Here is a 27,345-nt window from a genome sequence, read left to right on the forward strand (position 1 = left end):
CCTATTGAGCTGCCTGAAGAAAATGTCACCAAGAATAAAAGTATGAGAGAGCTTATTATCGTTTATTGTATGCATTAAGCCTTTTTGTTAGCAAGGAGTGTTGTTCAGAAATTTAAAGACATTCAATGTTCAATATGATAATTGCTGATTAGTTTAAAGAGTGCACTTAAAATGTGAATTAGATCTTAGCTTTATAACAATTATTTGATTATTTTGAACTCCAATGGAGAAGAAAGAAACTGCATGGTGTTTCCCTCCACATATTTAAAGTGGTCAAGATCTTTCCCCAATGTCTTTATTTCAACCTCATCAAAATAAGAGAAAGATTGATAGTTAAAGAAGCTTTAGTTAAAGAGTAATGACCATTATCTGCTTCCATAGATTTCAAATGAGTTTATGATGTCTCTTTGACTTGACAGATATTATATTAGCTACAAAACATTTACCTCTGCATTTTTCTATTATAACAATCCACCCCCCGCAACCCAAAAAAAAAAGAAAAGAAAAGAAAAGAAGACTCTTACGATCATCAGATAAAACATTTTGAGGACCAGCAGAGCCAAATAGAGACATACAGTGTATCACCGTATGCATATGCATCTACTTCCACTTTCTTACAGTATATAAGCACATTAATCTATAGGTTGTAGCCATTGAAAATTGTACTCATAATCCCTATAATCATTTTACTTTAAAATTTTATTGGCAAGACAACTGGGAGAGAATATGTGCATAGATTAACCGAAAAGGAAATATATGTACCTGTTGTGAATGGGATCGGGTCCATTGGGTACTCTTCTCTTGCTCACATAGTTGAGATCCATGTCCTGATGAGCATGATGCTTCTCTCTGGCAATCAACTTCCAGTGCTTAGAAATTTCAGTTGGTGGAACTGTCACTGTTGTTTTGGTTGCATGGTTGGCCAAGATTCCGGCAAACAAAAGCCAAATAACCCCCAAAAATATAACAGCTCCAATTAGAAACCTCAAAACACAGCCACCACTACCCATATGTATCTGTCACTTCGCTTATCCCCTATGACCTTTTGATGAAGAACAATGGCTGAACATTCAAAACAGAGAACAGGGAACCAGAAACCATGCTGGAATTGAGAACAGAAAAATGCATGTGGAGCTCTCAAATAGGGAGTGGAGTTAACAAAAGAAGAAAAGATGGGAAGAGAAAGCTAGTCAAGACAAATATGTTAAGATGATTTTAACTTGGCCGGTAAAGAAGTAACTGTGTCTTATTTAAAGGTGTCAGAGCAGAAACAATGCTCTTGAGAGAGAGAGAATAAAATGACTAAAATACAACAGAAAAGTTTGTTACCCTTGTTGCTTTATTTGTTAACTGGGTCCATTGTAGCGCCCTTTTCTTGCTTTGGTTTGTGGATTTTCATGCAGCAGAGCAAACATAGGGGGACCTCACTCTCCATCAATTCTGATGCATATTCTGAGCTTTACAAAGGTATAGGACCTTGTGCCTCTAAGGGGAAATTTGGATTGGACTGAAGCACCAGTTACTTGCAAAAACTTCCAATTACTTGATCCCTCAATCATTCCAAGTAGAAATACAAATGAGAGATAAATGAATTGACTTATCAAAGAAATGTTGATAGTTAAGCGCTGGCATCTGTCTTGAAAAACTGACAGAAACAATGAGGACTCCATTGGTGATGCCGCAGAAATATGAAAATTACTGAAAGAAAGAGGTTATAAAGCAGATGTCGGCCGTGCCTGGCATTGCAGTTTTCTAGCTTGTTAAGTGGCTTGTACTTCCTTCTATTCCAGTATGACTGTAATGTAGAGAACCAAAAATAATTGTAGCAAATGTACTTTCAAATAAAAACCCAGAAAGTCAAGGATGCATTCCAAGAATTTCAAATTTCCAAACAGGCATCAACAGTCCAGACAAAGAAAAAGAAAACACAACAAAGGCAATTGAAACTGCTGACATGGCCAACAGTTAGTTTATCTAGCAGTTTTTAAGTTTATTATGCTGCTATAAATCTGTGATAATTATTGTCTCTGGTCCCCTTGTTATTCCTGTCCCAAATGGACAAAAGTTACCGAGAATACATAATAATGGACCATTCCTTCTAAGAGTACTGTGAGTTCTTCCAATAATTATCAGAAACCTCCCTCTGCTACAGCATAAATACAAAAGCATCTCATTCTTTTCAGAAAAAGATGGACTTGTCACACTATGAACAACCTCCGTCCTTGAGCAACGAATCTGGCAGAACTTTAGAGCTTTAAATATGAGAAGATTCACACAGTACTTGCTGATTTACAGAATCAACCAACCAAGATGCAGAAAATGAGCACATTATGAGATAGGACAAAAGTCACAAGGAAATGAAACAATTAGATTCAATATTTTTATGTCAACAAAAGGAGTGACTCTGTAGAATCTTGGGATATTGCAAAACTTGCTTCTTAAGCCCCACCAAATTTTCATGGAAATTGAAAACAGTGAATACGAATAGCGGAAGTTACCAAGTACTAATTCTTAGCAATTATAAACCTAATAGCCTAATACTGTCACTGCCTAATTCAGCAACGTCCAGAAAATCACCAAGAAAATACACTGAAAGAGAAAACTGGATGAGAAGCCTCCAGCAATCTCCACACGATGATGAGATCCATGAGATACCAAAGCTTAAAGCAAAGTACATCAAATCATATCTATATTCAAGATGGCCTTGTTGAATCAATCAATTTGCTTGTATGAAGTTCCCTAGTAATCACATCAGAATATCTTTCCTCCAAATAGTACATTGTATTAAGATCTGCTTTCCAGAAAGACGCCTTGTCACAGTTTCATGAGGGACACATCTAATAACTGTCCCATTCAGAGCTAGATACGATTTTATGTACAAATCATAATCTTTACTTTGGGTTGCCCTCTATAAAGATGTAGTTAAATGATACTTGTGGGGAACTCTTTCAATCATGTGGGAGATATAAGGTCCACTAAGGGTCACAATTCTTTCTTCACCCTTTGGTTCGTCAATACCAATTTATTAGGCCCTACCAAGGGATTTTTCAACATTTGTTTTCAATCTCCAACAAGGTATCAAAAGGAGAGCCAAAAATGGGAAGAACGGAGGCAAATAATGCATGAGAAGACCATTGATAGGACGACTGAACAATACAAAAATGCAGCTCTATCCCAAATTATAAGAAACACAAAAGCATGTTAATGGTGTATGCTTTTTCAATAGACTTGAACATAAATACAGCTTAATATCAAATTCAATTTTACTCATCCAGAGCAGGTATTACCCCTCAGTAAATAATGGAAAATTGCATGTTTTTCTTGTTCCACAAGCAAGTACCTTTAGATCTAGGATTCATCATTTAAACTGAAAGAATCAATGATGGGGTCCTCCTCATGCTCTCAAATCAAAACCCCTTCTTTTATTACTGTTGCACACACTATTTTCGGACACCTTTCTTTCCTGTAAATACATGACCAAGGAGTCTAAAATGCAAGAACATTGAGTTTGAAGGATCCAGTGCTGATTCTATGCAACAGAAGCCAACATATTGTAGGTGAAAATTATGAGCTTTAATAAAGCTAATTAGATAAGTGCAACAGGTGGGGTTAGTTAGGATGCCTTGCTTGGACCTATTCTATACTGACAACTCCCGTCATGCATCATTCTATCAGGATTTACATGAAGGTCAGACCCTAATCATTGCTTAATATACTTCAACAAATTCAAAGCAAAATGGTAATCATCAATTCTCTGAGAATACCAGCCCTTGTTTTAAATGGTATTTCAGCTCCTGCCAAAGTGGGACACCAAAAGCTTGCATAATAATGGAAGAGTGAAGTTGGGTACCATCTATCAACAATGTTCAAATAAGTAGTACAATTAGTGTATACAAGTGACAGATATCTACTCATCAACTACAGTACATAGTACACACAGATTAGTTCATAAATTTCTCACAATCTAAAGACAGTCAGCCAGATTGACTCAATCCCCTGGTGGTCCTGAGGTATCCAAGTAACATAAATCAATCAACCTGAAAGAAAAAACCAATGTTTCTGCTTAGAAAATGCAACAACACAAATGAAAATAACGAAAACTACACAGAAAAAGTTTCTCAGAGGTGCCCAAAAGAAAGCACAAATTACCATGAAGATTCACCACAGGGAGAGGCATGAGCATCACTCGAAGTTGAGAGATGTGAATCGAAATACTTCGAGATATGGCATTTGTACAGATTCAAACTTATCCACAACTTTATTAATTAACCAATCGTGCTACACTGGTACAATAGTGGTCAAACTTATGTTACTATAGGAATTTTCTTCTCTGATTTTCTTTTCTTCTGAGCCCAGTCGGGTCCATAAATTGCCAAATGTGTCCTACCAAATCTTCGATCCTTTATCTGCAATTTTAATTTTCCAATATAATCAACAAAGAGGTAAATTACTAGCCGATATCACTTCAATCGCACATATAGAATCAAATAATTTGTCATTCTCATAATGAAAGATATTCAAATAAAATTTAAATTTAAGCTACTTCAGCAAGTTGTCATGACTCCTACAACCAACATTTTTTATTTTTCATTTTTTTCCCTATTAAATAAGAGAGCAGCCACACTGCCACCTAGTCTGAACCTTTATCTAAGATTTATATGATTATATTATTCAATTACATGGAAACAAGCAAAACAAGTAGTCATTGATCATCTTTGTTTCCTTCTATATAGACATGCTAACTACTGGCTGCAAGAAATACCTTGACAAGACATCCACAGGTATCCAACATATCAGTTCTTAAAGGATACTCCACCACCTACACCAATAAAATTTGGAAGATAAAGGAATAAACAGCAACACTCCATGATTTAAAAATATAATATTAATGAAGAAGAATACAAGAAATCATCACTCACAATAAAGGAATCTTTTCCAACCAAGGCTGACTTTGAAATTTGAGCCATCAGTACCTCATAATCCACTGCTGTATATGGAGGCGTAACACTCATGTAATCAAATGGACCATCTTTACCTACACTCAACAAAAGTTGATTTGTGATGATAATGGATATACAAAGAATTTAAGTGTAATCAAAGAAAGCCATCAACAAATTTGTAACTTTCCATCAATGTGTTTCAACAACAGATATGGTTTACTGTATTGAACACAATTCTGCATATTTATACAGAGTGTGCAAAAATGAATGCTAAGGATTTAAGGGCGGGCTGCATTATGGATACCACTTTATCAAACATTATTCAGTTACAATATGATGATTGTTAAGCCTAAACCCAAAAATTGCCAACTGCAGTGTACATGTCCATAGCCCAAAAATTCTACAAGTTGAGGTGGTTTGCTAGAATCTCGAGGTTAATGTGTCTATCAAAGGTTTTGCTCTTTCTCTCTGTTAAGAGCCTTTACAGAGGTTTATTTGCAAGCTATTACACTATTTCAGCTACACTCTTTCGTTAATGATCAGCAAGCAACAAAAATGACTCAACTCAAATACAGCCTCTATGTACCCAGAAAATACAATAGCATAGATCTTTCTATCTTTTCAGCATGGTTTACAACAAAACTTCTGCTCTCCTGTATTGTTATGATCCTTCAAACATTTTGTACAGAGGCAAGGCTATCCCGAGTCAATCACGATGATTGTATTATTTTCTTCTTAGGATGAAGGCCAAAAAAAAAAAAAAATCATGGCAATCTGGCAGATCATGGAGAATGACGATATGTATTTAGACCAGACACAAGAGGAGGGGGTGGAGAGAGTTACTTTTTTTCCCCTTTTTTTTGGGAGACTCAAAACTTGTACGATTACTAAAAACAGAGAGGAGAGAGAACAACCACACACCTACAAATTGCTCTGCTCGTTCTAAGAAAGTTTCAACACGAACTGTATGTATAGATGAAACATCAAGAAACCCAGTCCATTCCAAGTTTGGTGTTAGAACATTGGAAACAACCCAAGGGTCCATCTCGACAAAATGCACCTGCAAATTTAAACAAAGACAAAGGAATCTCAATGAAATATACCAAAAGAGAGAGGAAAGTTGAAATAATTGGGTAGTGGACCAGGTATCCACCCAAAATCATTCAAAGCTATACATATCGATCCCCAAAAGTGTGTCTCTTTATTGGCTTAACAAGGGTAAAGCCAAAAGGAGCCAAATGGCACATTTTTTTTCCATCAAGATACCGAGTTAAAAGGTATTAGATGTACCTCAGAACATCCTCGGCTGATTGCCTCAATACCAACAGATCCAGTACCGCTGTACAAGTCTAACCAACGACCAGGCCTTAAGGAGGCAGGGCAACCACCAGCTGACTAAAGAAAGCTAGAATAAATTATTCTTACCCAACAAAAATAGCACCAAAAACTGAAATTTCCAGATCCCCACTAGCAATTAGCATTTGACTGTGAAGCATATGCTACCTGCAAAATATCAAATGCTGCACCTTTCACAACTTCCATCATTGGTCGTACATCCATGCCCTTCGGAGATAGCAACTTCTTTCTTCTAGCCTTTCCTCCAAGCACCTACAATGGCCAATAACTTGGCTGTTATTAGGTGTCACAATAAATAGAGACTTATAAACATCAGGATTAAGCTAAAACCCCACAGGAGGACATAAACATATTATCCCATTTACTGTTGCCATTCATCTTTTCACTGAATAAATTGAACTAAAGCAAAATAACACCTGAAGCAGCCTGTGTGTTGTTCGTTCTTCCTGAGATTTCTCATCCGAAACCACCAGCTTTGATCCCCTTCCTTCCTTTCTCCTTCTTGTCTACAGACCCAATTCAAAAATAAATAAATAAATAAATAATCACTTGTCGGAAAAAAAAAATTAACAGTCATGAAGTTCCAATTTTTATATCTTTATCATCAACAAGAAATCACTTTAAAACAAAACAAAGCATAAAGTTTCCAGCTTTAAGTTCCCTTGAAAGACAAACCTTAGGAGACGGTTCAGATAAGAACTCATCTGGATCAAGGCCGTATCGTTTAAGCAACTCTTTCTTGTCCTCACTCGTCAACCCAGTTCCTGATTCTGACAGGCAATCGTAATAAACATAAAGTTAAAGTTTTTGTAAGTTAAAATAAAAAGGAAATATAAAAATGAATTGAAGAGTCATGCTTTGAGCTTACTGTAAGAGAAAACAATGAGGGGATATCGTTTTTGAGAAATGGGTTTGGTGAAGCTAGTGGAAAAGAGTGGAAGGTTGGTGGAGGAGTTTGAGCTGAAGCGCCCTGAAGACGGTGAAAGAATTGGAGACGATGAGACTACTGACATCGTTGGTTTTCTCTTTTGAGTTCTGAGTTGGATAAAAAGGAGTTTGCTCCGCTCTTGATATTTTTAAGGAAAATTAAAAATTTATTTATGAACATATTCAGCGGCAAATAAAATTGAACTGTTTTGGATTTTTTTTTTAAAAACTGTTATACAGTATTTTATATTATATAAGGTATTATAATTAATATTTATAAACAGATTATATAATTGAGACTTTTTTCGTCGCATGTACTCCTCTAAAGCGCTGCTCAAATTCTTTAAACCGTCTCAAATATTCTAGGATTGTCCGCTCCATTCACATTTCATGAGCGATAGACCGATTCCACTCAATTATTTGATAATTGAGGGAGGATTGTAAATAACCCACATAAATTTTTTTATAGAGACTTGAACCCTTACACTCAATATTGTAAGTGTAAGGATTCTCCCACTGGACCAATGACCTATTGGTAACTGTTTTGGAAATTTTTTATTTGAACGTGAACGAACTATAAATTATTTTTTAGGGATTTGCACCAAAATGTGACTCGTCAGTAGTACTATACACTTAGAGGAAATTTTAAGATTTATTTGTTTATTAAATTTAGAGGTATTTTTATAATTATAATTTTTTATTTTTTAAAATTTTTATAAAATAAAATAATTTTTTAATTTATTTAGTGATAAAATTATTATTTTGTTTCAATTATTTAATGATGTTAGTATAAAAGTAACTAATTAATATAAATTTAAAATTAGTATAAAAGTGATCAATTGATATAAAAAAAAAAAAAAAGTGGTGCAAAAAATATGTTACAACTTTGTGGTAATTAGATGAATATAAGACAAAACATAAGTGGTGCAGTGATAATTTTAAAAAATAAAATAAAAGATAAAATACAATGAAAGTACATAAATATCAAAATATGGAACTATAAATTATTTTTTAGGGATTTGCACCAAAATATGACTCGATAGCAGTATTAGACACTTAGAGGAAATTTTGAAATTTATTTTTTTATTAAATTTAGAGATATTTTTATAATTATAATTTTTTTATTTTTTAAAATTTTTATAAGATAAAATAATTTTTTTAAATTTATTTAGGGGTAAAATTATTATTTTGTTTAAATTATTTAATAATGTTAGTATTAAGTGATTAATTGATATAAATTTAAAAAAATATATATAGAGAACATGCTAAAATATTATGGTGGTTAGATGAATAGAAGGTAAAACAGAGGTGGTGTAATGATAATTTTTCAAAGAAAAAAATGTGACAAAAGACAAAATATAATGAAAGTACATAAATATCGAAGCTTACATTATACTTTAATTCTATCGATATTACAATTAAGTAACGCGCAATTAACCTGTCCGATTAGCACCACGATTAGCTAAAGAATCAACTCAGAACCATGCCAGGAATGCACTCACGTTCGATTACTGAGATAGGGACGTCCCCTTAATAAAATTGGGATTAACAGAATCAACCCGAAATTGCAGTATCTTGTATTTCACCAATATAACAGTTAAAGCCCAGTTCTAAATTTTACTGGGCCCGAAGTTTGAAGCCTGTTGTTCTACATTGGGCCCCAAATTAAATTCAACACAAGGAATAAAAGCCCATGTCAATCATTGTCCTTGCACGTTTTAATTAAGAGAGACGAAGAGACCCTCTAAAGTGGACGACGTGGAGAATCCGAAGTCCACTGCGACATGGCAACCTCTCCATCCTCCGATCAACCGCGGGTGGAACCCAGAACTGTCGTCAAATCGAAGTGCCTACTTTATCGTTAGCTTTGACTTTTCAAAATAACAACAATAAGAAATATATGCTCGAGTGCTTTTAAGAAAAGAATTACCGAGTAAGAAGATCAGCCTTTTGTTCATGACTCTTACAAATTGGTCAATTTCATCATCAATACCGCCATAACCCAAATTCCAATTTTTTTTTATTAATCTTTTTAACATAAAAATAAATAGATTTTAGAATTGGCTTTTTCATTCTGCGTTGGCCAGCAGATCCCTCCGAGCAATGGGAGCTTGTGGGTCAAAATTTTTGTCGAAGAAGAAGCTGAAGAGTAAGAGAATCTCAAAACGACGCGTTTCGTTTAACAAACTCGACAAGATTGATGAATGTGGCAAAAGGGATGCTCGCTGTCACTCTAATTCGTCAACACTATTAGGTTCTAATCTCAACTGGGTTTTTATTTTATTTTATTTTGTAATTTCTTTCTGAGCTTTTGAATTTATTGGGTGAGTTTTGTTTTTGATTTGTTCTTTTTTGACAGCAAGCAAAGAATTTGCTTGGTTTGATTGCTGTTCAGCGCTTGATCAGTCAGAAATTGATGATGATTTTTACAGTGTTCATGATGGTATGTGTGTTTTTTAAGTTATTTTTCAATGTGTCACTTAACTACGTATGAGATTGAATCGGAAATAGAAAAAAAAAAAAAACGTACTCTGAATACGTAGATTTTGAAGACGCATCGACGTTGAGAGTTGCATCACCTAGAGATAGCTTCAATCAAAAGGACCAAAATGGTGATGCCTGGAATGGGCAATTGCCTTGTGTTGCTTCAGCTATGTCCTCAGATGACAAAGCAAGAGTGTCAAGTCCACGGGCACCGGGTGCAAAGAGGAAATTGCTTTCAAGGCTTTCCTTTAAATTTAAGGAGGGGCACAACAATCAAAATTCATGTGAGTGCACCTTTTTTTTCATTTATGTATGATTGTATGACATTTGTATTGGTGATGGGTGGGCCATGCACAAATATTGTGGTCTCATGTATAGGTTCTTGTTTGTCAACTGTCATAGTTCCACCCAAGGTGCTTCTGCAAAGACCAAAAGCCGGTTCCTCACTTTCGTTCTGCCCCTTAGAGAAGAAGATGTCTAATTCTTGGTCACCTATTGAGCCGAGTACTTTCAGAGTTCGGGGACAGAACTATTTACGGTGAGAACAAAGCCTCTTTATATGTATAATGTTTCTGATTTCACTCAACTGTTTTATATTGCTCTCATTTTCTTTTGCTTGTAATGTGCTTCATTACAGTTTCTTGCACCTGAGCTTAAGTATCAAATCCACTTTTCATTTGTTTTACAGGGATAAGAAGAAAGATTTTGCTCCTAATTTTGCAGTATATTGTCCCTTTGCTGCTGATGTTTTCTTATCTCAGCGGAAAATTGATCACATAGCTCGTTTTGTGGATCTTCCTGTTATAGATTCATCAGAAGAATTACCTTCTATTCTTGTTGTCAATCTCCAGGTATTTCTACTTTTTTCTTTTTTTCTTTCTTTTTACTTTTTGTCCAAATGTTGCTGCTTCTTGTTGTCTTACAAGTTTCTAATTGACATTAATGTTTCAATCTCTCTAACATCATATATTTTTCCTGTTTGAGTTCATAAAAAATTATGCTCATTACTAGTTGAAAGAGGCTGTAAATTGACTAAATTTGCAACTGACTGGAAGTTGGTTATGCACTTGTGCTGGCTCTAGCTAGTACGTTTACTGATTCCTTGGTAAAATATTTCTAAAAAATAGTTTAGGAATTTCATTTTCCTTCCTTATCAAACATGTGTTCAATATTTTGATAAATTTTTCTAACCTTCAGATACCGCTATATCCTGCGGCAATATTCCAAGGTGAAAATGATGGAGAAGGAATGAATTTGGTTTTGTACTTCAAGCTATCTGAAAGTTACTCAAAGGACTTACCAGTTCATTTCCAAGAACATGTCAATGTGAGATAGTCCTTGCTTTCTGCTTCATAATTTTGCAATAAGTTTAATTCATATTGCTTTTGAAGTTCTTTGCGTTGAAATGTTACTGCATTACATGGTATGTTTTTAACTAACTGATTTGTGAGTCAGTATTTTAAACGATCATTAACCAATTTGTTCCCCATAATTTTTCCATTGACAGAGGATAATCAATGATGAAGTGGAGAGAGTTAAAGGTTTTCCTTTAGATACAATCAATTCTTTCAGGGAAAGGTTGAAAATATTGAGTCGACTGGTAAATGGAGAAGATCTTCACTTAAGCACGACTGAGAAGAAGATTCTAAATACTTATAATGAAAAGCCTGTTTTATCACGTCCTCAACATGAATTTTATTTGGTAATTTATCTTTTTCTGTAACTTTTCCAGTAGTCTTAATTGCCTATTACCATTTACGATTAAGCTTTTATTATGTCAATTTGCATGATTGTTAATTTGCTAATATGAAAACTGTTGCAGGGAGAAAACTACTTTGAGATTGATCTTGACGTGCACAGATTCAGCTACCTGTCTAGGAAAACTTTTGCTGCTTTTCAGGACAGATTTAAGTTGTGTAAATTGGATTTTGGCCTGACAATTCAGGTAACCTTCATTAACAGAATGGTCGATTTTAATTTTCAAGTTTAAATCGGATCTATGCCCTAACCCAATCTTTTATGACAAAACAGGAGAACAAGACGGAAAACTTGCCAGAGAATATGTTATGTTGCATAAGATTAAATGAAATTGACTACTCTAATTACCGCCAACTTGGAGTTTAATCTAAAAGCCTTGGGAATCTGCCAACTCAGGCTTTGATCTCAAAGCCGCAGGAATCTTAGGAAGGACAGTGTGCCATAAGGTTTATGCAGTCAACAATGAGCTGATAGAGAGTCACCATCCCCATCCTCTTCCCCACCCCAAAAAAAAATTCCCATTTGTAACCTCCATGTCAAATGCTTTGCAAGATGAAAGTCAATTTGGTAGCCCCTTGTTTTTAATTTTGGGGGTCCTTTCATAGAATTATTTGAATGTAGAGTTTGAACAAGTGAAGAAATAGACGAAAAAAAAAGGCAGGAGAGTTCTTCAATGACATCTTATCTTAATTTTCGTCATGACTGTTGTTTTCATGCAAAATCGCTTGAGAAAAATATTGAAGGGATTATTGATTAAACTATTTTTCTATGTTCTTGATTACATGGCGCAACCAAGATAAGGGATAAAACGGAAATTCCAAAGAAGTTTTAACAGAATAAAACAGAGAAGATGAAGAAGAAGAGGGGAAGAGGAAAAAAATAAAACAAAAAAAGAGAGAGAGTAACAGGGAAGACGAAGAAGAAGAAGGGGAAAAGGAAAAAAAAAAGAAGAAGAAGAAAGAGAGAGAAATAGAGAAAACGAAGAAGAAGAAGGTAATACAGTATAAATCCGAGTCTCATTCGGGTTTCCGTTATGCGGGGTTTTCCACATTAATTTTTTTCTTAATGCAATATCGGAGAAGTGCCAAACATGTATTGTCATATTTTAATGCAATGCAGAGCGCTAATACAGTATAGTGCGGCATGCCAAACATGGCCTATAATCACAATGCTTCGTGATCTAAACGATTTGAAGAATTCAGAACGGTATAAAAGAAAGAGAAATGAAATATATCCAAAGAACTTTACAGATGATAAAAAAGGAAAGCAATTGAAAGATCCTAAGATCCCTTACATCGCCCGAAAATGGCAGAAAAACCACAACCTCCAGACTTTCTTTCAGGTTCTTTTTGTGCTTTAGAAGCTGGGGAAAGGGATATTGAACCTGAATCAGCAACCTTATTCTGTTGAAGATTTTCCTCTCCTGTATCACCATTAGGGGCACGCTTCTTATCTTCTCGATTTTCTGCAGCCACTGGCTGCCCAGTTTTTGGATCCACAAGGTGTAAATCATCCCATATGCGGCCTGAAGAGCCTTGTCTTCGAAATGAAACAGCTGATCTCTGCAATGTTGTCATTGATCACTGCTTCCTCAATTGATTAATTTTTCCTCTCTTTCTCTTCTCACTTTATGGTATGATCTTTTACCTTCGTTTTTTTTAACTAACATAACTGGTTTTGGTTTTTGAAGTTTTTCTTGTCCCCATAATTGTGGTTTGCTTGTTGGTGCTGGAGAACTTATGTGCGGCTTATTTTTTCATCAAATGCCGTTTACAGCTGCAATGAGTCTCACAAGATGAAGAAAATCCCATTTCAAACACAACCCTTTTCTATCCCTTGAATCAAGGGAAGTTAATTTTGGAGGTTGGTAAATGCTATAATTGCATGCTAACAGATATTTTTCCTTGAAACTTAGCTACTTTTAGCTAGCGGCCATAATCTCAAAATAGCATTCATTGCAAGGTTTAGAGGCATTACCTTATAAAGATAGAAATTTTTATTCGGATTTAATAGCCGACAAGTGAAGTCGCATGAATGAATGCGTTTGATTTTGATTGCTTAGCAAGTTTCATAATGTCTCATAATTGTTAAAACCCATAAAGTTGAATGGTTTTGTTGATGACATGAACAAAAAGTCAGCCTTTGCTTACACATCACAAGCTCCCATGATTTTTCTCACTACAAAAAAAAAAAAAAAAAGGAAACAAAATACAACCCAATGTAAGACAGCATCCACAAATATTCATGGAAGCATTCAATAATCAAAAGATTCATCCAAAAGTTCAAATAATTGTGAACTCATCTCACTGTCCTTACTTAAGATGGCATCCACAAATGAACTCGAAGAGGATGAAGCAGCACTCGCGCCTTTGCTCACTTGATTTGCATAGCTAGTTGTATAGTTGGATCCTGCGGAACCGTGATCATTTTTGCTAGTAAAGTGGCAGCCGAATGTTTCATTTCGTGTGAAAGTTGAGTTGGGTGACGACAACATCCGCTGAGGCCCCAGATGCTGTTGTTGCTGAAGATCGACTGATAAGGAGGTGTCACAAGCAAGAAATTCACTCCAATTAAAGGGAGAAGAAGGCGTAATTTGCGCATGAGATTGTGGTGAGTTCAGTTGTGTTACAGCACCAGAAGATGATGAAGAACAAGAAGAGGCAACTTCAGTTAAAAAATGTGGCTGGACTGGAGCATGAAACTGAGCCATGTAATCCCATAATGGGTTGTCGTAGCTTGTATTTTGAACTCCATTTAGGACCAAAGATGGTTCTGGTTTCGACATTAATGAGTTGTTAATGCTTTTACCGAAATGGTTTCCAGTGTTAATTGAGAGGCCACTAATATTGCCATAATCAGAAAAGATCTGGGAAAAAGGCTTATGAGTTATAGGATCAATTCCTAATTTCATTAGCTTCTTTTTCAGCTTAGTGTTCCAAAAATTTTTCACATCATTGTCTGTTCTTCCGGGCAGTTGTTGAGCAATTAGAGACCATCTGCAAAAACAAGAGTCATCCAACTTGTACTTACAAATAGAAAACAGAAACATGCTGTTTGACAGTTGTACATCAATTTGGAAGTTAAAGTTTGTTATTGTGACACAAGATCTTCTAGAAAAAGTAATAATAATAAACAAAAAATAAAAATAAAGTCTTCGAGATCACTTGAAGCTCACCTGCTACCAATGGCTTTGTGAAGATTAATTATAATCTCTTCTTCATGAGGAGCGAAGCTGGCATGTCTAAGGTCAGGCCTCAAGTAATTAGTCCATCTAAGCCTGCAACTTTTCCCACATCGATTGAGTCCTGAAACCAAACTCCAACATGCCAAATTTTGTTAAAGAGAAAAGAGTGAAGTTTCTTGGAATGCAAGATAAGACAGAGGGAAGAGGAAGAATATTTAAAATGAACCTGCTTTCTTGGGAACCAAGGTCCAGTTGCCAGTTCCATGGTTGGCAACATGAGCAAGAAGTTTTGCATCTTCTTCTGGTGTCCAAAGACCCCGCTTAACGTTTGATTTATCGCAACAAGGAGGCCTTCCCATGGATGAAAATGGCGGGGGAAAGAGAGAAATGACGATTATGGTGATGATGGAATTGAAGAATCATGTAATGGTGATGTAATTGAAGGCCTATTGTAACTACATTTAAGGGAGAAAATGGAAGGTTTATTTAGTGAACAAGAGGCAAGAAAATCATGCAATTGGCTTCCAAATTAACAGCAATTGCATGATTATTTTTCATCTTCTTTGAAAAAGTGTTTAATGAGACATCACAAAGTAACGCTTATTCTCTCTCTCTAATGCTTGCTCTTGCTCACATTCACGTTAGCAGTTTATTCAGGTGCATTTTGGGTGATTACATGGTTAAATTTTTATTTTATTTTTTTGGGTGGTGGTGAGGTATATTGATTATTCTCTCAAGTTTCATAAGAAATGCAACTCTCATGACACTTGGCCGCCCTTGAATAAATTTTGACACCAAATATTAGCTTGAATTAGTAATTTTTTAACACTTTTTAAATAAGGTTTATGCTTATGAAATTTGATTAAACGTATAAATTGCTCACTTAATTAAACAGTTATTTTTTATTTGAAGTTCTTTTGTCCAAAACTTGATCATCTGAATTCTATATAAACATAATTTTTGTCAATAAATTTACAAAATGGCTTCAATTTTTTCCGTGAACAGAGAATGCTCAAAGCTAAATAGAAAAATCACATTTTATGTTGAATTTGAGATAAAATTTCGAATATGAAAATTTAATTATTTTTCTACACGTTTTTATTTAATTCATTTAGTTAAATAACCAGGTCGTCCGTGTTTGGTCTGAAAAAACTGAAGACATAATCTGTATTTATATACATATTATATCCTTACAGTTTAATCAATCACGAATAATATTGATGCGATGGCAATTATTGACATGGTAGTATCAAGCCATGAGAATCCTCCGCCGGACTCGGAATGGCCCCAGACTTTGCGGGCGGCCTCCGTGTGTCAAAAATGTACTATCGTGTTTGTGCTTAGATTTTCAAACATGTGGCAAAAGCTTCAGAAAATTCAGACCAAAAAACGGCCAAAAAACGGGTGGGCTATAGCCTTGGTGGGGGGCGTGGGCGAAGTTCGTCCGCCGGACTCGGAATGGCCCCAGACTTTGCGGCTCCCCAACTGCTGATTCGATGCTATATACAAGTTTTGAAGGATTAGTCCATCCTCAGTCGGGAGAGAACCAGGGAGCGAAAACAGCAAAGAGGACCTCCTATGATGATGCTGATGATGGCTTGCATACCTTGCAACTCTTCCTACAGTATCCGCGAGTGCTTTTAGATCCCACCATATATAGAGGGTTCTTTTCACACTCACCCGCCTTCGCCCATACAACACAGTTTAAATCCTCATCAACACAATCATCATCTTCTGGTTCCTTCTCTGGTTTGTCAAAGTTTCTGACATGGATCCACTTGGTTGCAGACCATTTCTCACCCTCAATGACAGGACAGCTCCCGTGCAAGCTGGTTGAATCTGTAGATGCATCAGGATGAAGACTGAAGAACAACAAGGCATCACCCTTCATGGGTTTCACTGAAAGTTGACACAATTCAAATTTAATCAGACAATAACAAAGATTACATTCAGGGAACCGAAATGATACACATTAAAATGACAAGAAAAATAGCATATCATCGAAATATTTCATGTTTTCTTCAGAATTTTACTAATATATCATTCTTAAATTTGAATATATGATTAGATTGATTTAATTATATAGATAAATATTCACACATGCAGTGACGATTCATAGCAAAACAAGAAAACTCCAAAGGTTCATCTAAAAACCTGCATAGCCCCTTCTAGCACATTCAGACCAGTTACCATCCCTTGACTGAGAAACCTGCAGAACAGAAAAAGCCCAATCTGTATGAGATATGATGAAGAACAGGGATGTTTGACAACCACGAAGATAGGAAAGAGGGGAAAAGAAAAGTGCATTGAAGAATAATAAAGCCACAGGCAATTACATACTTCTGAGTTGGGAAAGATAGTTTCACCACCCTTCTCAACATTAGACAAATACATTAACACTGTAGCAATTCGATGACCACCTAGCTGTTGATTCATTTTGTCGCGAAAAAAATCAAAATGTGGCTCATACTTTTGACCATGCTCATAGTGCAGTATTTGCATGGCTTCCCCATTTTCTGATCAGAAAGACCAAGTTCGAGACGGTTGAAACAAAATTCCTTTAGCATACATTATTAAAAAGTAAAAAATCAGCCGCTAGTGGGTAATGGTTGTACCTGGTGGAAGAAAAGTCCATGCAGCGATCCTGGCCTCAATACTGGCTACTATCTCATCCTTCAAAGATTAAACAAACAAACATCATATAATTGTTAAAGTGCACAAACAAGAGAGTTCATCTGCTTACCAAAAAAAAAAAAAAATTCTGAAATACAAAGATCTGAATCAATGTATTCAATTGCAGCAGTAATCATCAATGTGCCATCTCCAAGATAAGCTTCAGGATAATGCAAGCACCAAAGTAACTATTACGCATAAAAACATATAAAAGACGAAACAAATCGTGGATTCATGGTTAATAGCTCCTACTAGAATTATGTCATTCATCTCCAAAATTCAGAAAAAGCAATAAACCAAAAATTTCCGCAGAACTTTTCTATTGCTTATATCCTAGAAGTTAGATCAATAATGACCCTTTGCAAACCACAACCCCAACCTACCTCAAAGAAAAACTCCAATCTGTTCACTGTTACATGCAACATATAGATTGCTGTCGATAGCACTGAATCATTTAAATAACTGAAAAAATTTCCATAATCAAAGAGGAAAAAAAAACTATGTACCAACCTGAGCTTTGCTAAGAAACATGCCAGAACTCGTTCGAACTTCACTCGCTATACTCTTCCCAGATTCATTATCAGCAACCATTGAAGTCTCAAGCTTGTCCTTTGCCTAGTCCATCAAAATAACACAAACCCAGAAGCAAATCATGAAAATAAATCATTTGCACCAACCCACAAACTATTTTCAGATCAAGACAATTTTTTTTTTCCTCCCTCGGATTCATAACACAGTTACAACTTAAAATAAAAAACAAAAATCAAACTTTACAATAGATATTAAAAATTCTATGAATAACATATTGAGCCTAACCAGATCAATAAGATGATCACACTCCTCATCTGACAAAAACCCTTTATATATAAAAGCCCTGCAGAATCAAAATCAACACAAAGGCATTGAATTTTCAATACAAATAAATACCCGTCCTAAAAAAGCAAATTTTGACTCCACAAAATGAAATTAAAAAAGAGAACACAAAAAAAAAGGCACCTGGGATTCCATGAAAGCTGAGTTACACGTGAAGGATCAAACGTAGTACTCGTCTTCAACCTCAGCACCGATGTCTTTCTGAAAAATCCCACAAGTACCGCAACGAGATCAAATGTAAATTGCATCTCAGATTAACAAATACATGAAAAATAAACATATATTTATACGTATGGAGAAGAGATGGGTACTTTTCTTTGTCGCTGAGCCAACCGGGAACCTTGACAGAGCCAGATGGATCAGGGAAAATAAGAAGGAAACAAAGAGAAAGTGCAAGAAAATAACAAGCACCCATTTGGAAAAATCTGTTTTTGATTTCGAAGAAAACAAAAATGATGAAATGAGGGTTTGTTTCAGCTGTGATTTTATTTTCAGTTCAACGTGCTATGTCTGTGGTTTTGGTTTTTGGAGAACAGTCTTTCTTCTCTTCCGAGAATTTTTCTTTCAATAACACTTTTTGTTTTTTTTTTTTTTGTTATTATTTTTATTACAATTTTGCTCTTTATGGAATTTTATGGTCTCATTTTTATTTTTTTTTAGATAAGTTTTATGGTCTCATTTAAGATAGTTTTAATGGGTGCCCACGGTTTCAGTTTCTGTTTGTTTTTTATGTTTCAATGTCAAAAGGCCGTTGCTGTTGTTTCCTCGTTTCTGGAAGCTTCTTCCTTGCGGGAGAATATTTTTCTGCAGAAATAAAAAAACAAATTAAAATTAAAATTCTAAATAAAGATTTGGATGCCTAGCATTATACGTCTTATCAAATAAGTTCATTCGTTTGCATCATGTTTAGGGATGGCAAATTGGTCTATCTAAATTGAATATCTATATATCTAATTTAATTGAATTGGATAATATTCATTCAAAATTTTCTTGGATATGGATATGGATATTTTTAAAAATATCCAATTGGATATTGGATGGGTATGGATATTTAATGGATATCCAAAATCTAATTAATTTATCCATTTAAAGTTAAAAAAATTTATATTGTTAAACTAAAATAAAAAAAAACAACAAAATCTAATATTATCTTATATTAACTAGTAAAAATTTTAAATTCCTCTTATATTAAAAATTAAAGTTTTCAAAATTACCCTTTAATTTTTTAACTTATTAATATTATTAATAATTATTATTTTATTTTAATGATTTAATATTATAAATAGACATCCGCCGGAAAATCGCCGGACCACCACCGGACCTCGCCGGAATCACCGCCGGACCTCGACGGAAGGTCGCCGGACCACCGTCGGATTCGCCGGAATATCGCCGGGCCACCGTCGGATTTGCCGGAATATCGCCGGACTACCGTCGGATTCGCCGGAATATCGCCGGACCTCCGCCGGACCTTGCCGGAAGGTCGCCGGAACCCGGCCGGACCTCCGCCGGACCTTGCCGGAAGGTCGCCGGAACCCGGCCGGACTTCGCCGGAAAATTGCCGGACCACCACCACCAACCACCGGACCGGCATTTTATTATATATATATATATTATTACTAATATAAATAGTTTAATAGCCAAATTTAATATTAGAATTTTAACTATTTCATATTATTATTTTTATATAATAAAAATAAAATATCCATGGATATCCATGGATCTCCATAATTATATGGATAAAATTCATATCCATATCCAATATTAATTACTGGATATGGATATGGATATATCCATTATGGATAATTATGGATTTGTATTTGGATATATAATATCCGTCCATCATTGGATATTTGCCATCCCTAAATTCATGTTGAGCTTATGATGCCCTTATATTTTGGTTTTGGTTATCGAAATTCAATTTTATAAGGAAATTTTTGTTAATTTTCACGAAAATGTAGAAGAAAACCACTCAACAATAAAGAATAATTTTTTATTTTTTATTAGAATTGTTTCATTACTTTGCCAACGCAAGAACTATGTTCTATCATTTTCTGTAGATTTCTATTAAAATAACGATTACTGTTTCTTCATATGTATCCACTTGGGATATAAAAGCAAAGAAAGAACAGAAAAATTACACTACAAAATTGTTTTTCTATAGAAATAGAAAAAAAAAGTCTTGATTTTTGAAGTATTATTCTATAGGCTTAATGTGGTACGTTCGTCGATCAATGAATGTGTGTGTCTCTATTTAATTCTATGTTTTTGTGTTACAAGTGATAAATAATCTAATACGTCACTTTATAGCTGAATCTCCTCATGTTATGAGTACATATTAACATAATTTTCCTTTAAAGAAGAGAAGTTTGAAGAGATTAGTGTTCAATATTCGGCCAAAACAACATAAATAATTACATGTGTCTACGTCTATTTCGTCGTTTGGCTCAGGAATGTATGACATTGATACTTTAATTTTAATTTATTTCTTAATTAATTTTGTGCCAAATTAATTAATTAATCTTAACTAAGATAAATATGTATGTACGTACGTGTGTATAAGGATAATTATGGAGAATGGGTGTTATAATTTATAATTATGATTTATTTTTGGATTCAAAATGTTTCAATTATTTATTCAACCGTCAGTATGTCAACTGTCATTGAAATGTCTTAATTTTAATATGTTTAAATATCGAGTTTTAAATATGTTGAACCTCACATACTCTTGTATAATTAAAGAGTAAAAGATTATGTAAAAGATACCAATAAATGAAATAGAAATTATTATGGTAATTTTAACATGCTTAACAACAGAGTTTTGAAGTAAATATTGTTATATTTTTCTGAAAACCAATTGCTGATCACAGAATGAACATACTATTTAACTCCATCCTTTTGTAGTTCTAAGAGTAGTGGCTTTTCCTTATACGGCCAACAATCTCCCCTCATCGATACCCTAAAACTCGATTTGTCCTGCGCCATTATGACGTGGGCCACACACAGCCTTCGCCACCATGATGCTAGCCAAGAATTACTTTATCTTCAGCTTGCTTAACTACAGAATTTTAAAATAAAAATTGTCATATTCCTCTAAAAATCAATTGATGACCCAAAAAATTGTACATTAAGCTAATTACCTTGATCCGTTCGTAGTCCTAAAGTAGTCGCTAGGCCAACAACGATATATTAAACTACTATCTGTATTAATGCCCTTAACTTTTCGGAAAGCTTCGCTTGCAAAAGATGCAACGGGAATAACAAGTGAAAGTTTAAAAATTTAATCAAGTTCATATTTGAAAATTCCATTGAAGTGCTAAATACTTTATGTGAAAATTCCATTGAAGATATATTGTAAGCTATTAAAGAAACTTTCTGTCTAATCTAAACTAACAAAATTGTAAGCGAGACAAAATTAAAATAAATAAATAAATAATGTCAAAAGAATGCGATAAATAGCTAATATAATTTGGGTCTTAGGAGCATGGTCTTCAGGTCTCCATAACATTCAAAATTAATTAAGCACATAACTAACGACGTGACCATTTTATATATCTATTGACCGTAATAACATACATTCAAAATCTGTTAATATTCTTAATCTCTTTAGTTAAATCTCATTTCACGAGTAGGAAGAACATGATACTTGAATAGCACTGTAAATTAGCTAGATATATTATTATAAACAGATTAATTAGTCTCTAGCAAGCTAGCAGCCCATGATTTTGTTAGCAGCAAGCTTAGCAGGTTTTTCAACAACGGTGCCATCATTCCCCGCCAGCGCCCTATACTTATCCTTTCTCGTAAAACTAGTGCACTCGTAAGACAAGCTTGTGGCGATCAATCTTTGAATGTAATTAGCAACATCATGGCTCGATTTCCCTGCGCTGCATGTAAGTTCATATGGCAATTTATTCAAAAACGTAACCTCATAAGCCGGGCTAGGGTTCATGAAAAAGTAAAAAGGATCCATTCCTTTCCACCCTCTAGCTGTCGTCCCATGAAACATGCTCATTCTATTCGACATAGCCACCGGCACAACCTCGTCAGTTAACTCGGCGAACAAAGCTGAGAACCTAAGCAAGAACGGCTCCCTGCATGTTGTTCCTTCAGGGCATATCACTAGGTCACCTTTCTCTAGTAGTTTTTCTATCATGGAGGCGTCCGTGGCGCGGTCACGGGTGAGGCGGACGGTCTTGATGGGGGAGATGAGCTCGGAAAGGCGGGAGAGGGAGTAGGTGACGGCGGGGATGGGACGGCCTAAGGCGGTGGAGAGGAAGATGGGGTCAAGTAGGGTTCTGTGGGAGCAAATGAAGAGGACACCGGTTTGCCCGCTGGATTTTTGGGCCGGAGGAGGAGGTGTTCCCTTGATGTAGACACGTACGCCGAGAGCCCAGAAGGCGTAGTAGACGAGTGGCATGGGAAGGAGTGCACCTGCGGCCATGCGGAGGCAGGCGAGGAGGAAGCCCACGGGGATCCAGAGGATGGTAAGTAATGCCATGAAGGGTGTTGGTTTTTGGACTAGACGACCGTCGTGAAAGACTATTGGTTTTGGTAGCTTGTCCTGGCTTACGGGGTCCACTTTTGGGTTTGGTGGGACCATGTAGCTCTCCTGCATGCATTCACAAAATTTGCGATTAATGATTTTGATTAAGTAGTGATCAGTTAGTGGGTGTGATGCTCAAAGAGTTCATTTTAACCATTATAGTTAGAAATGATATAAATGATCTTTTTGATGTGCATGCATGGACCTCCCGATATTCCAAAGATTGTAACCTAGATTATGGCTTTTTCATAAAATGACGCTATATATAAAATAAAGAAGTATTTTTACTTTCTCTTTCAAAATGTTTTTACAAAATTTAAACTTTTTTAAGGGTGTTTTTCATTGAATTAAAATTCTTTGATATTCGGCTTGTTTAAAAGAAAAACACAAACATGCAGATTTACTACTTTTCAAGTGTTTTCACACAATTAAAATGATAATTTTTCAATCAAAAACTTATTTTTTCTTTTTTTTCATAAGCTAACGATAAAATAATATTATTTGGTGAAAGTCTCAAAACAAGCACGCATGGACATATATCTACACTATTGTTGCCAAGTACTTGTATTAAAGACAATCAAATAAACACCTAAATAAAATCGATGCACGCTCATGCACACTAACAAAAAATATTAGTGTTAGATTAGAAATCAAACCTTGCACAAATTCAGGAACAGAGAATCAGTCTTCCTATCACCAAGACCAATATCAGGCATCTCCTCATCATCACCAAGCATCTTCATCAAAGCACCAGCTTTGTTCTTCCCCACAAGCACACCAGGACTCTTCACAAAACCAGTAGCTCTCCCTTTATACACACAAATTTCGGTCCCAATCACCATGTCAGCCCCCAGAAAGTCCTTCAAAAACGCCTCCACCATAATCCTAGGGTTTGCCGTGAGTACGCACCTCCTCCCACAGGATGAAAACACGCGCCAAGTCTCCGGGTGCAAGTCCCCGGAGTAAAACTTGGGCAACACAGCTCGCGCCACCGACTCGATACTGGGCACTTTCATTCCGGCAAACGTTGCAAATATCAGCACGCGAATGCCGGCGGATTCGGAGACGTAGTAGTACAGAAATCCGGCTAAGGGTGATAATAAAAGCAAAAGAAGGAGTCTTAAGACGCCACCGACTTCAAAGGCGACTAGAGCAAAGTATGGAAATGAACTCCGGCCTCTAAGCAGGGTTCCGTCCACGTCAGCGACAACTGTATCTTTTTCACGTCCAATTGATGCACATTTGTCTATTGTAGGGAAGTTAAAGCTATCGCCATAATCCAACTCTTCTGGTTTCGCCATTGATATATATTAAACTTGAGCTAATAAAACTTGTGTATTTATGTTAATTTGCTTTAATTTGTGGGTTTGTTATGGGATATTATATAGTTTATATAGAGAGGAGTTAATTGGAGTGTGGACAAATGTTTGTGTTTATGAAATCAATGCATGGTGGCGCCGAGATTTCCAAAAATACTTACAAGTGTTTTCAAAGTTTCTATTGTTTTTCTTTGTAATGATTTGAACCAAATCTCTTTGAAATATCCGATGCTTGTGTAAGCTGTTTCTTAGGAAGAATCGAAGCTTAAAGTATGTGGGAAAAGAAGAAAGTTATGTTATGTTTTTGTTGGGATTGATACTGGTTCTTACGCAATATAGGCTAATTTTGAAGAAAAAAATAAATAAAGGATTTGAATTGACATTGATCATTTTGTTAATATTTAAAAAAAAAAAATTAATAGTTATTGAATAAGTATATAAATATAATACAATATTAATTATATATTGCTATAGATGTAGATATGGTAATTAAAAGATTATAAAGAGTTAAGTAAAATGCAGTTCAACACTTAATCTAGATCTAAAAAATTAAATTAAATATTGAACATTTGAATATGTCATTTCTTAACGAAAGAAAGATAAAAAAATCTAAATCAGTCATGAATTTAAATGTGACCTAATTTACTTTTTTTCCAAAAAAAGGAAAAAACATACTTATTGGCAACTCAGGACTTTTTATCACATTCTTCATCTCATAAAATTAAAACCTAACATGCCTTGTATGCATGAACAAGCTTAAGTTTGCGCTTCAAACTCAGATGGCGTCAAGGAATTAATTAATAATCCAACCTTACGCTTGGTAAGAATTAAGTTATTGCTTTGATCCGATCATCCAATTAATCGATTTAAGTATTAAGTTTAATTAATTATACTAATTTCTCTAGAATTTTATCAGAATCATTACATATATTCATTTTTTTAATCCATTTCGTATGTTGCTTACTTGCTTCTACATTAGATAAATGAGAGACCGAGAGTAAAGCATAGACCCAATTAAAATCTCCTTCGTTAACCCCGCCATAGTTTTTGTCACGTTTCTTCCTCGAAAATGATCATTTGTGTCCCACCTTTTTATTTATTTATTGTTTTGCCCTTTTTCATTTTTTTTAATTGGGTCTTAGTCTTTCCTTTTTCATTCAGTAATTAATTAGTAAAAAAAATGAAATATAAAGCTTTGATGTTGCAAAATCATATGTCACATTCTCAATATCTTATTTTCTAAACCCTAATTGACAAAGACAGGTGAGCTTTAATATCTATGAAGTGCATGTTGATTAATTAATTAATCACTTCCATAATTTTGATGCCTTGTGCGACACTTTTTCCCAATGCATCCATAAGAAACTGGATCTACATAATTTGGGCGTGAGGTACAATAATGAAACGTATCTAAATAGATTTTTCTAATAATCTAATTTGTTTATCTTTGAAAAAACAATTTGTGATTGAGACTTGTTCAAATGGTAACAAGAAGAGCATATACTTGTATTGTGTTTTATTAATTAATTAAGGGAAATATGAACTTTAAGGAGTATCAAGATAGTTAGGAAGTATGAACATCCCACAAAAGAGGAATAGTTCAGCTTGTTGTTTATGCCCTCTCGGGAAAAATGAAAAAAAGAAGAAAAACTTGTCGTTCTTGCCAATAATTTAAGATTAATTAATTATGCAAATGGAACGATTTGATCTTGAATTGGGACCCGTGCCTTTACCGACAACAGTTCTTAAACTAAAAACTGTGAAATGTTGTTTCTAAATGTAACCCATTTTACTCGAAAAAGAATTTTCATTCATCTTAATCCATACTTGTAGAAAGTAAAAAATGTTTTTGATACTATGAGGGCATGTTTACCACTAGACTATAAGGTTAAGAGTGTGTTTGGAATTGAGATTGAGCAGCTATAACTTAAAAGGTACAATACTAAAGTGTTTGGTAAACATTAGTTGTTATAGCTTAAAAGTTATGTTGATATAATTTTTTACTTGTATCATAGAAAATTTATTATATTTTTAATAATTTTATTTAAATTTTATATTTACTATATATTATTAATATTTTTTTTCATAGTTACAATTTTTTTTTCCACAACAGCTGTAACTTAAAAGTTACAACACCTCAATTCCAAACAGATCCTAAGTACCATATGAATTAAAATATAATTCAAAATCATTGTCCTTGATTATAGGCTGTAATTGTACAATATTGTATACTTATTGGATGGAAGAATGTGAATTACTAATAATGTTTATTTATTAAAAATATAAAAAATTAAGAATGAATTTTAAATGAGGCCCATAAATTTAAGAATAAAGAATGAAAGTTTTATTTAAGATAAGAATAGAAATTTTACATAAATAATAATAGCAATAAAGAAAGTAACAATATACCTCATAGTTTAAACGCTTGAAGTTACATGCATGTAACTTACGGTCCTTTCACATAAATAATGAATGATAGCCCACGTCATTCACTATTCATATACGAAGATCGTAAGTCAGTAACTTAGCATTAGCCTAAACACTTTTATATTATTGACTTCCTAACTATTTGAAGATACTAAACTGTGGCTACGGTACCCAAGTTGGATCCTGGATTCTGTAACAAACATCTCCCGTCATCCCACCATCCGATTTTCTTTTGTTTAGTTTCTCACTCCACATCCAACGGCTGATGCTGCAGTCTGTAGCTTACAGATTCTGTAAGCTAGTCAAGTCCTTCTATGGGAGCTCAATTTGATTGCCATTTTATTCTGACAGTTCTTACCAACTCATGAATCTTGGGATTGACAAACAAAGTTGTCTGATATGGGCTTCCGTTTCACTGTCTTTAGAGCTCTTATACAAGCGAAGGATGGTTTAAATGAACACGTGTTCTACTGCAACTCATTCATTAATAAATAGACAGCAAATTTGAATAGAGCTTCATCAAGAGCATCAATAGTCAGTAGGCCATATATATAACTTGATAACTTTTTCAAACATTAAAAAATTAGATCCGGTTATAGTGAAATTACTTCATTATAAAACATTGTTAATAACCAGGCAATTATATTAATAATTTATTTTGTATTATTTATCACTTTTATGGTGTGACTATAAGGCAGTAATCTACAGTGGAGACAATTTCAAGTTTTCAATCTTGAAATTGCTAACATTAACTATTGTGAAGCAATTTCATTGCTCAATCTGTCAATTTTCAGTGCTTTCGAATTGATACCAATCAGCAACAGTGGACAGTAAATACTAAGTTTGTGGGTATTAAATGCA

At 34.7% G+C, this 27,345-nt stretch overlaps 5 protein-coding genes across 6 annotated transcripts; 1 reads left to right on the forward strand and 4 right to left on the reverse strand.

The window, feature by feature from the left end:
• Window positions 1–3,775: 3,775 nt before the first annotated feature.
• On the reverse strand, window positions 3,776–7,385 carry LOC18039510 (putative rRNA methyltransferase YlbH). Of its 2 annotated transcripts, XM_006430977.2 has the most exons (10): window positions 7,165–7,385; window positions 6,972–7,066; window positions 6,713–6,802; window positions 6,444–6,548; window positions 6,231–6,335; window positions 5,862–6,000; window positions 4,920–5,035; window positions 4,763–4,819; window positions 4,150–4,406; window positions 3,776–4,037 (listed from the first exon to the last, which is right to left on the reverse strand). In XM_006430977.2, exons 1-9 carry the CDS (start codon window positions 7,307–7,309, stop codon window positions 4,305–4,307), a joined length of 954 nt encoding a protein of 317 aa, XP_006431040.1. In that variant the 5' UTR covers window positions 7,310–7,385; the 3' UTR covers window positions 3,776–4,037; window positions 4,150–4,304. The 2 variants fall into 2 exon arrangements, with proteins under 2 accessions (XP_006431040.1, XP_024037884.1); XM_024182116.1 differs by lacking the exon at window positions 6,231–6,335.
• A 1,611-nt stretch (window positions 7,386–8,996) lies between these two features.
• Window positions 8,997–12,142, forward strand: LOC18039127. Its single transcript, XM_006430979.2, has 9 exons — window positions 8,997–9,477; window positions 9,583–9,666; window positions 9,767–9,991; window positions 10,110–10,245; window positions 10,396–10,558; window positions 10,905–11,033; window positions 11,215–11,409; window positions 11,530–11,652; window positions 11,739–12,142. The coding sequence occupies exons 1-9, from the start codon at window positions 9,327–9,329 to the stop codon at window positions 11,829–11,831; spliced, it is 1,299 nt and encodes a 432-aa protein (XP_006431042.1). The 5' UTR covers window positions 8,997–9,326; the 3' UTR covers window positions 11,832–12,142.
• A 1,577-nt stretch (window positions 12,143–13,719) lies between these two features.
• Window positions 13,720–15,154, reverse strand: LOC18038854 (transcription factor MYB35). Its single transcript, XM_006430981.2, has 3 exons — window positions 14,876–15,154; window positions 14,641–14,770; window positions 13,720–14,461 (listed from the first exon to the last, which is right to left on the reverse strand). Exons 1-3 carry the CDS (start codon window positions 15,006–15,008, stop codon window positions 13,720–13,722), a joined length of 1,005 nt encoding a protein of 334 aa, XP_006431044.1. The 5' UTR covers window positions 15,009–15,154.
• Window positions 15,155–16,131: 977 nt separating this feature from the next.
• Window positions 16,132–18,798, reverse strand: LOC18039491 (probable prolyl 4-hydroxylase 6). The gene is made up of 8 exons (XM_006430982.2): window positions 18,507–18,798; window positions 18,319–18,396; window positions 18,139–18,196; window positions 17,833–17,937; window positions 17,265–17,322; window positions 16,990–17,165; window positions 16,804–16,858; window positions 16,132–16,548 (listed from the first exon to the last, which is right to left on the reverse strand). Exons 1-8 carry the CDS (start codon window positions 18,608–18,610, stop codon window positions 16,226–16,228), a joined length of 957 nt encoding a protein of 318 aa, XP_006431045.1. The 5' UTR covers window positions 18,611–18,798; the 3' UTR covers window positions 16,132–16,225.
• A 3,103-nt stretch (window positions 18,799–21,901) lies between these two features.
• Window positions 21,902–24,039, reverse strand: LOC18037960 (glycerol-3-phosphate 2-O-acyltransferase 6). The gene is made up of 2 exons (XM_006430983.1): window positions 23,395–24,039; window positions 21,902–22,804 (listed from the first exon to the last, which is right to left on the reverse strand). The coding sequence occupies exons 1-2, from the start codon at window positions 24,037–24,039 to the stop codon at window positions 21,902–21,904; spliced, it is 1,548 nt and encodes a 515-aa protein (XP_006431046.1).
• Between the last annotated feature and the right edge of the window lie 3,306 nt (window positions 24,040–27,345).

The sequence above is a fragment of the Citrus clementina genome, unplaced genomic scaffold (genome assembly GCF_000493195.1).
Source record: "Citrus clementina cultivar Clemenules unplaced genomic scaffold, Citrus_clementina_v1.0 scaffold_6, whole genome shotgun sequence".
NCBI lineage: Eukaryota > Viridiplantae > Streptophyta > Magnoliopsida > Sapindales > Rutaceae > Citrus > Citrus x clementina.

Coding starts and splice junctions, on each gene's coding strand:
- LOC18039510 (XM_006430977.2), bottom strand. CDS start 7,309: ATGTCAGTAGTCTCATCGTCTCCAATTCTTTCACCGTCTTCAGGGCGC. Junction 6,803..6,971: donor TATCTGAACCGTCTCCTAAG/GTTTGTCTTTCA, acceptor TTGGGTCTGTAG/ACAAGAAGGAGAAAGGAAGG. Junction 5,036..5,861: donor ACGAGCAGAGCAATTTGTAG/GTGTGTGGTTGT, acceptor TGTTGAGTGTAG/GTAAAGATGGTCCATTTGAT.
- LOC18039127 (XM_006430979.2), top strand. CDS start 9,327: ATGGGAGCTTGTGGGTCAAAATTTTTGTCGAAGAAGAAGCTGAAGAGT. Junction 10,559..10,904: donor TTCTTGTTGTCAATCTCCAG/GTATTTCTACTT, acceptor TCTAACCTTCAG/ATACCGCTATATCCTGCGGC. Junction 11,410..11,529: donor CTCAACATGAATTTTATTTG/GTAATTTATCTT, acceptor AAACTGTTGCAG/GGAGAAAACTACTTTGAGAT.
- LOC18038854 (XM_006430981.2), bottom strand. CDS start 15,008: ATGGGAAGGCCTCCTTGTTGCGATAAATCAAACGTTAAGCGGGGTCTT. Junction 14,771..14,875: donor CTTGGTTCCCAAGAAAGCAG/GTTCATTTTAAA, acceptor GTTTGGTTTCAG/GACTCAATCGATGTGGGAAA. Junction 14,462..14,640: donor CACAAAGCCATTGGTAGCAG/GTGAGCTTCAAG, acceptor TTGTTTTTGCAG/ATGGTCTCTAATTGCTCAAC.
- LOC18039491 (XM_006430982.2), bottom strand. CDS start 18,610: ATGGGTGCTTGTTATTTTCTTGCACTTTCTCTTTGTTTCCTTCTTATT. Junction 18,397..18,506: donor TGGCTCAGCGACAAAGAAAA/GTACCCATCTCT, acceptor GGGATTTTTCAG/AAAGACATCGGTGCTGAGGT. Junction 17,323..17,832: donor TGTTTCTTAGCAAAGCTCAG/GTTGGTACATAG, acceptor TAATCTTTGAAG/GATGAGATAGTAGCCAGTAT.
- LOC18037960 (XM_006430983.1), bottom strand. CDS start 24,039: ATGGCGAAACCAGAAGAGTTGGATTATGGCGATAGCTTTAACTTCCCT. Junction 22,805..23,394: donor TGTTCCTGAATTTGTGCAAG/GTTTGATTTCTA, acceptor GAATGCATGCAG/GAGAGCTACATGGTCCCACC.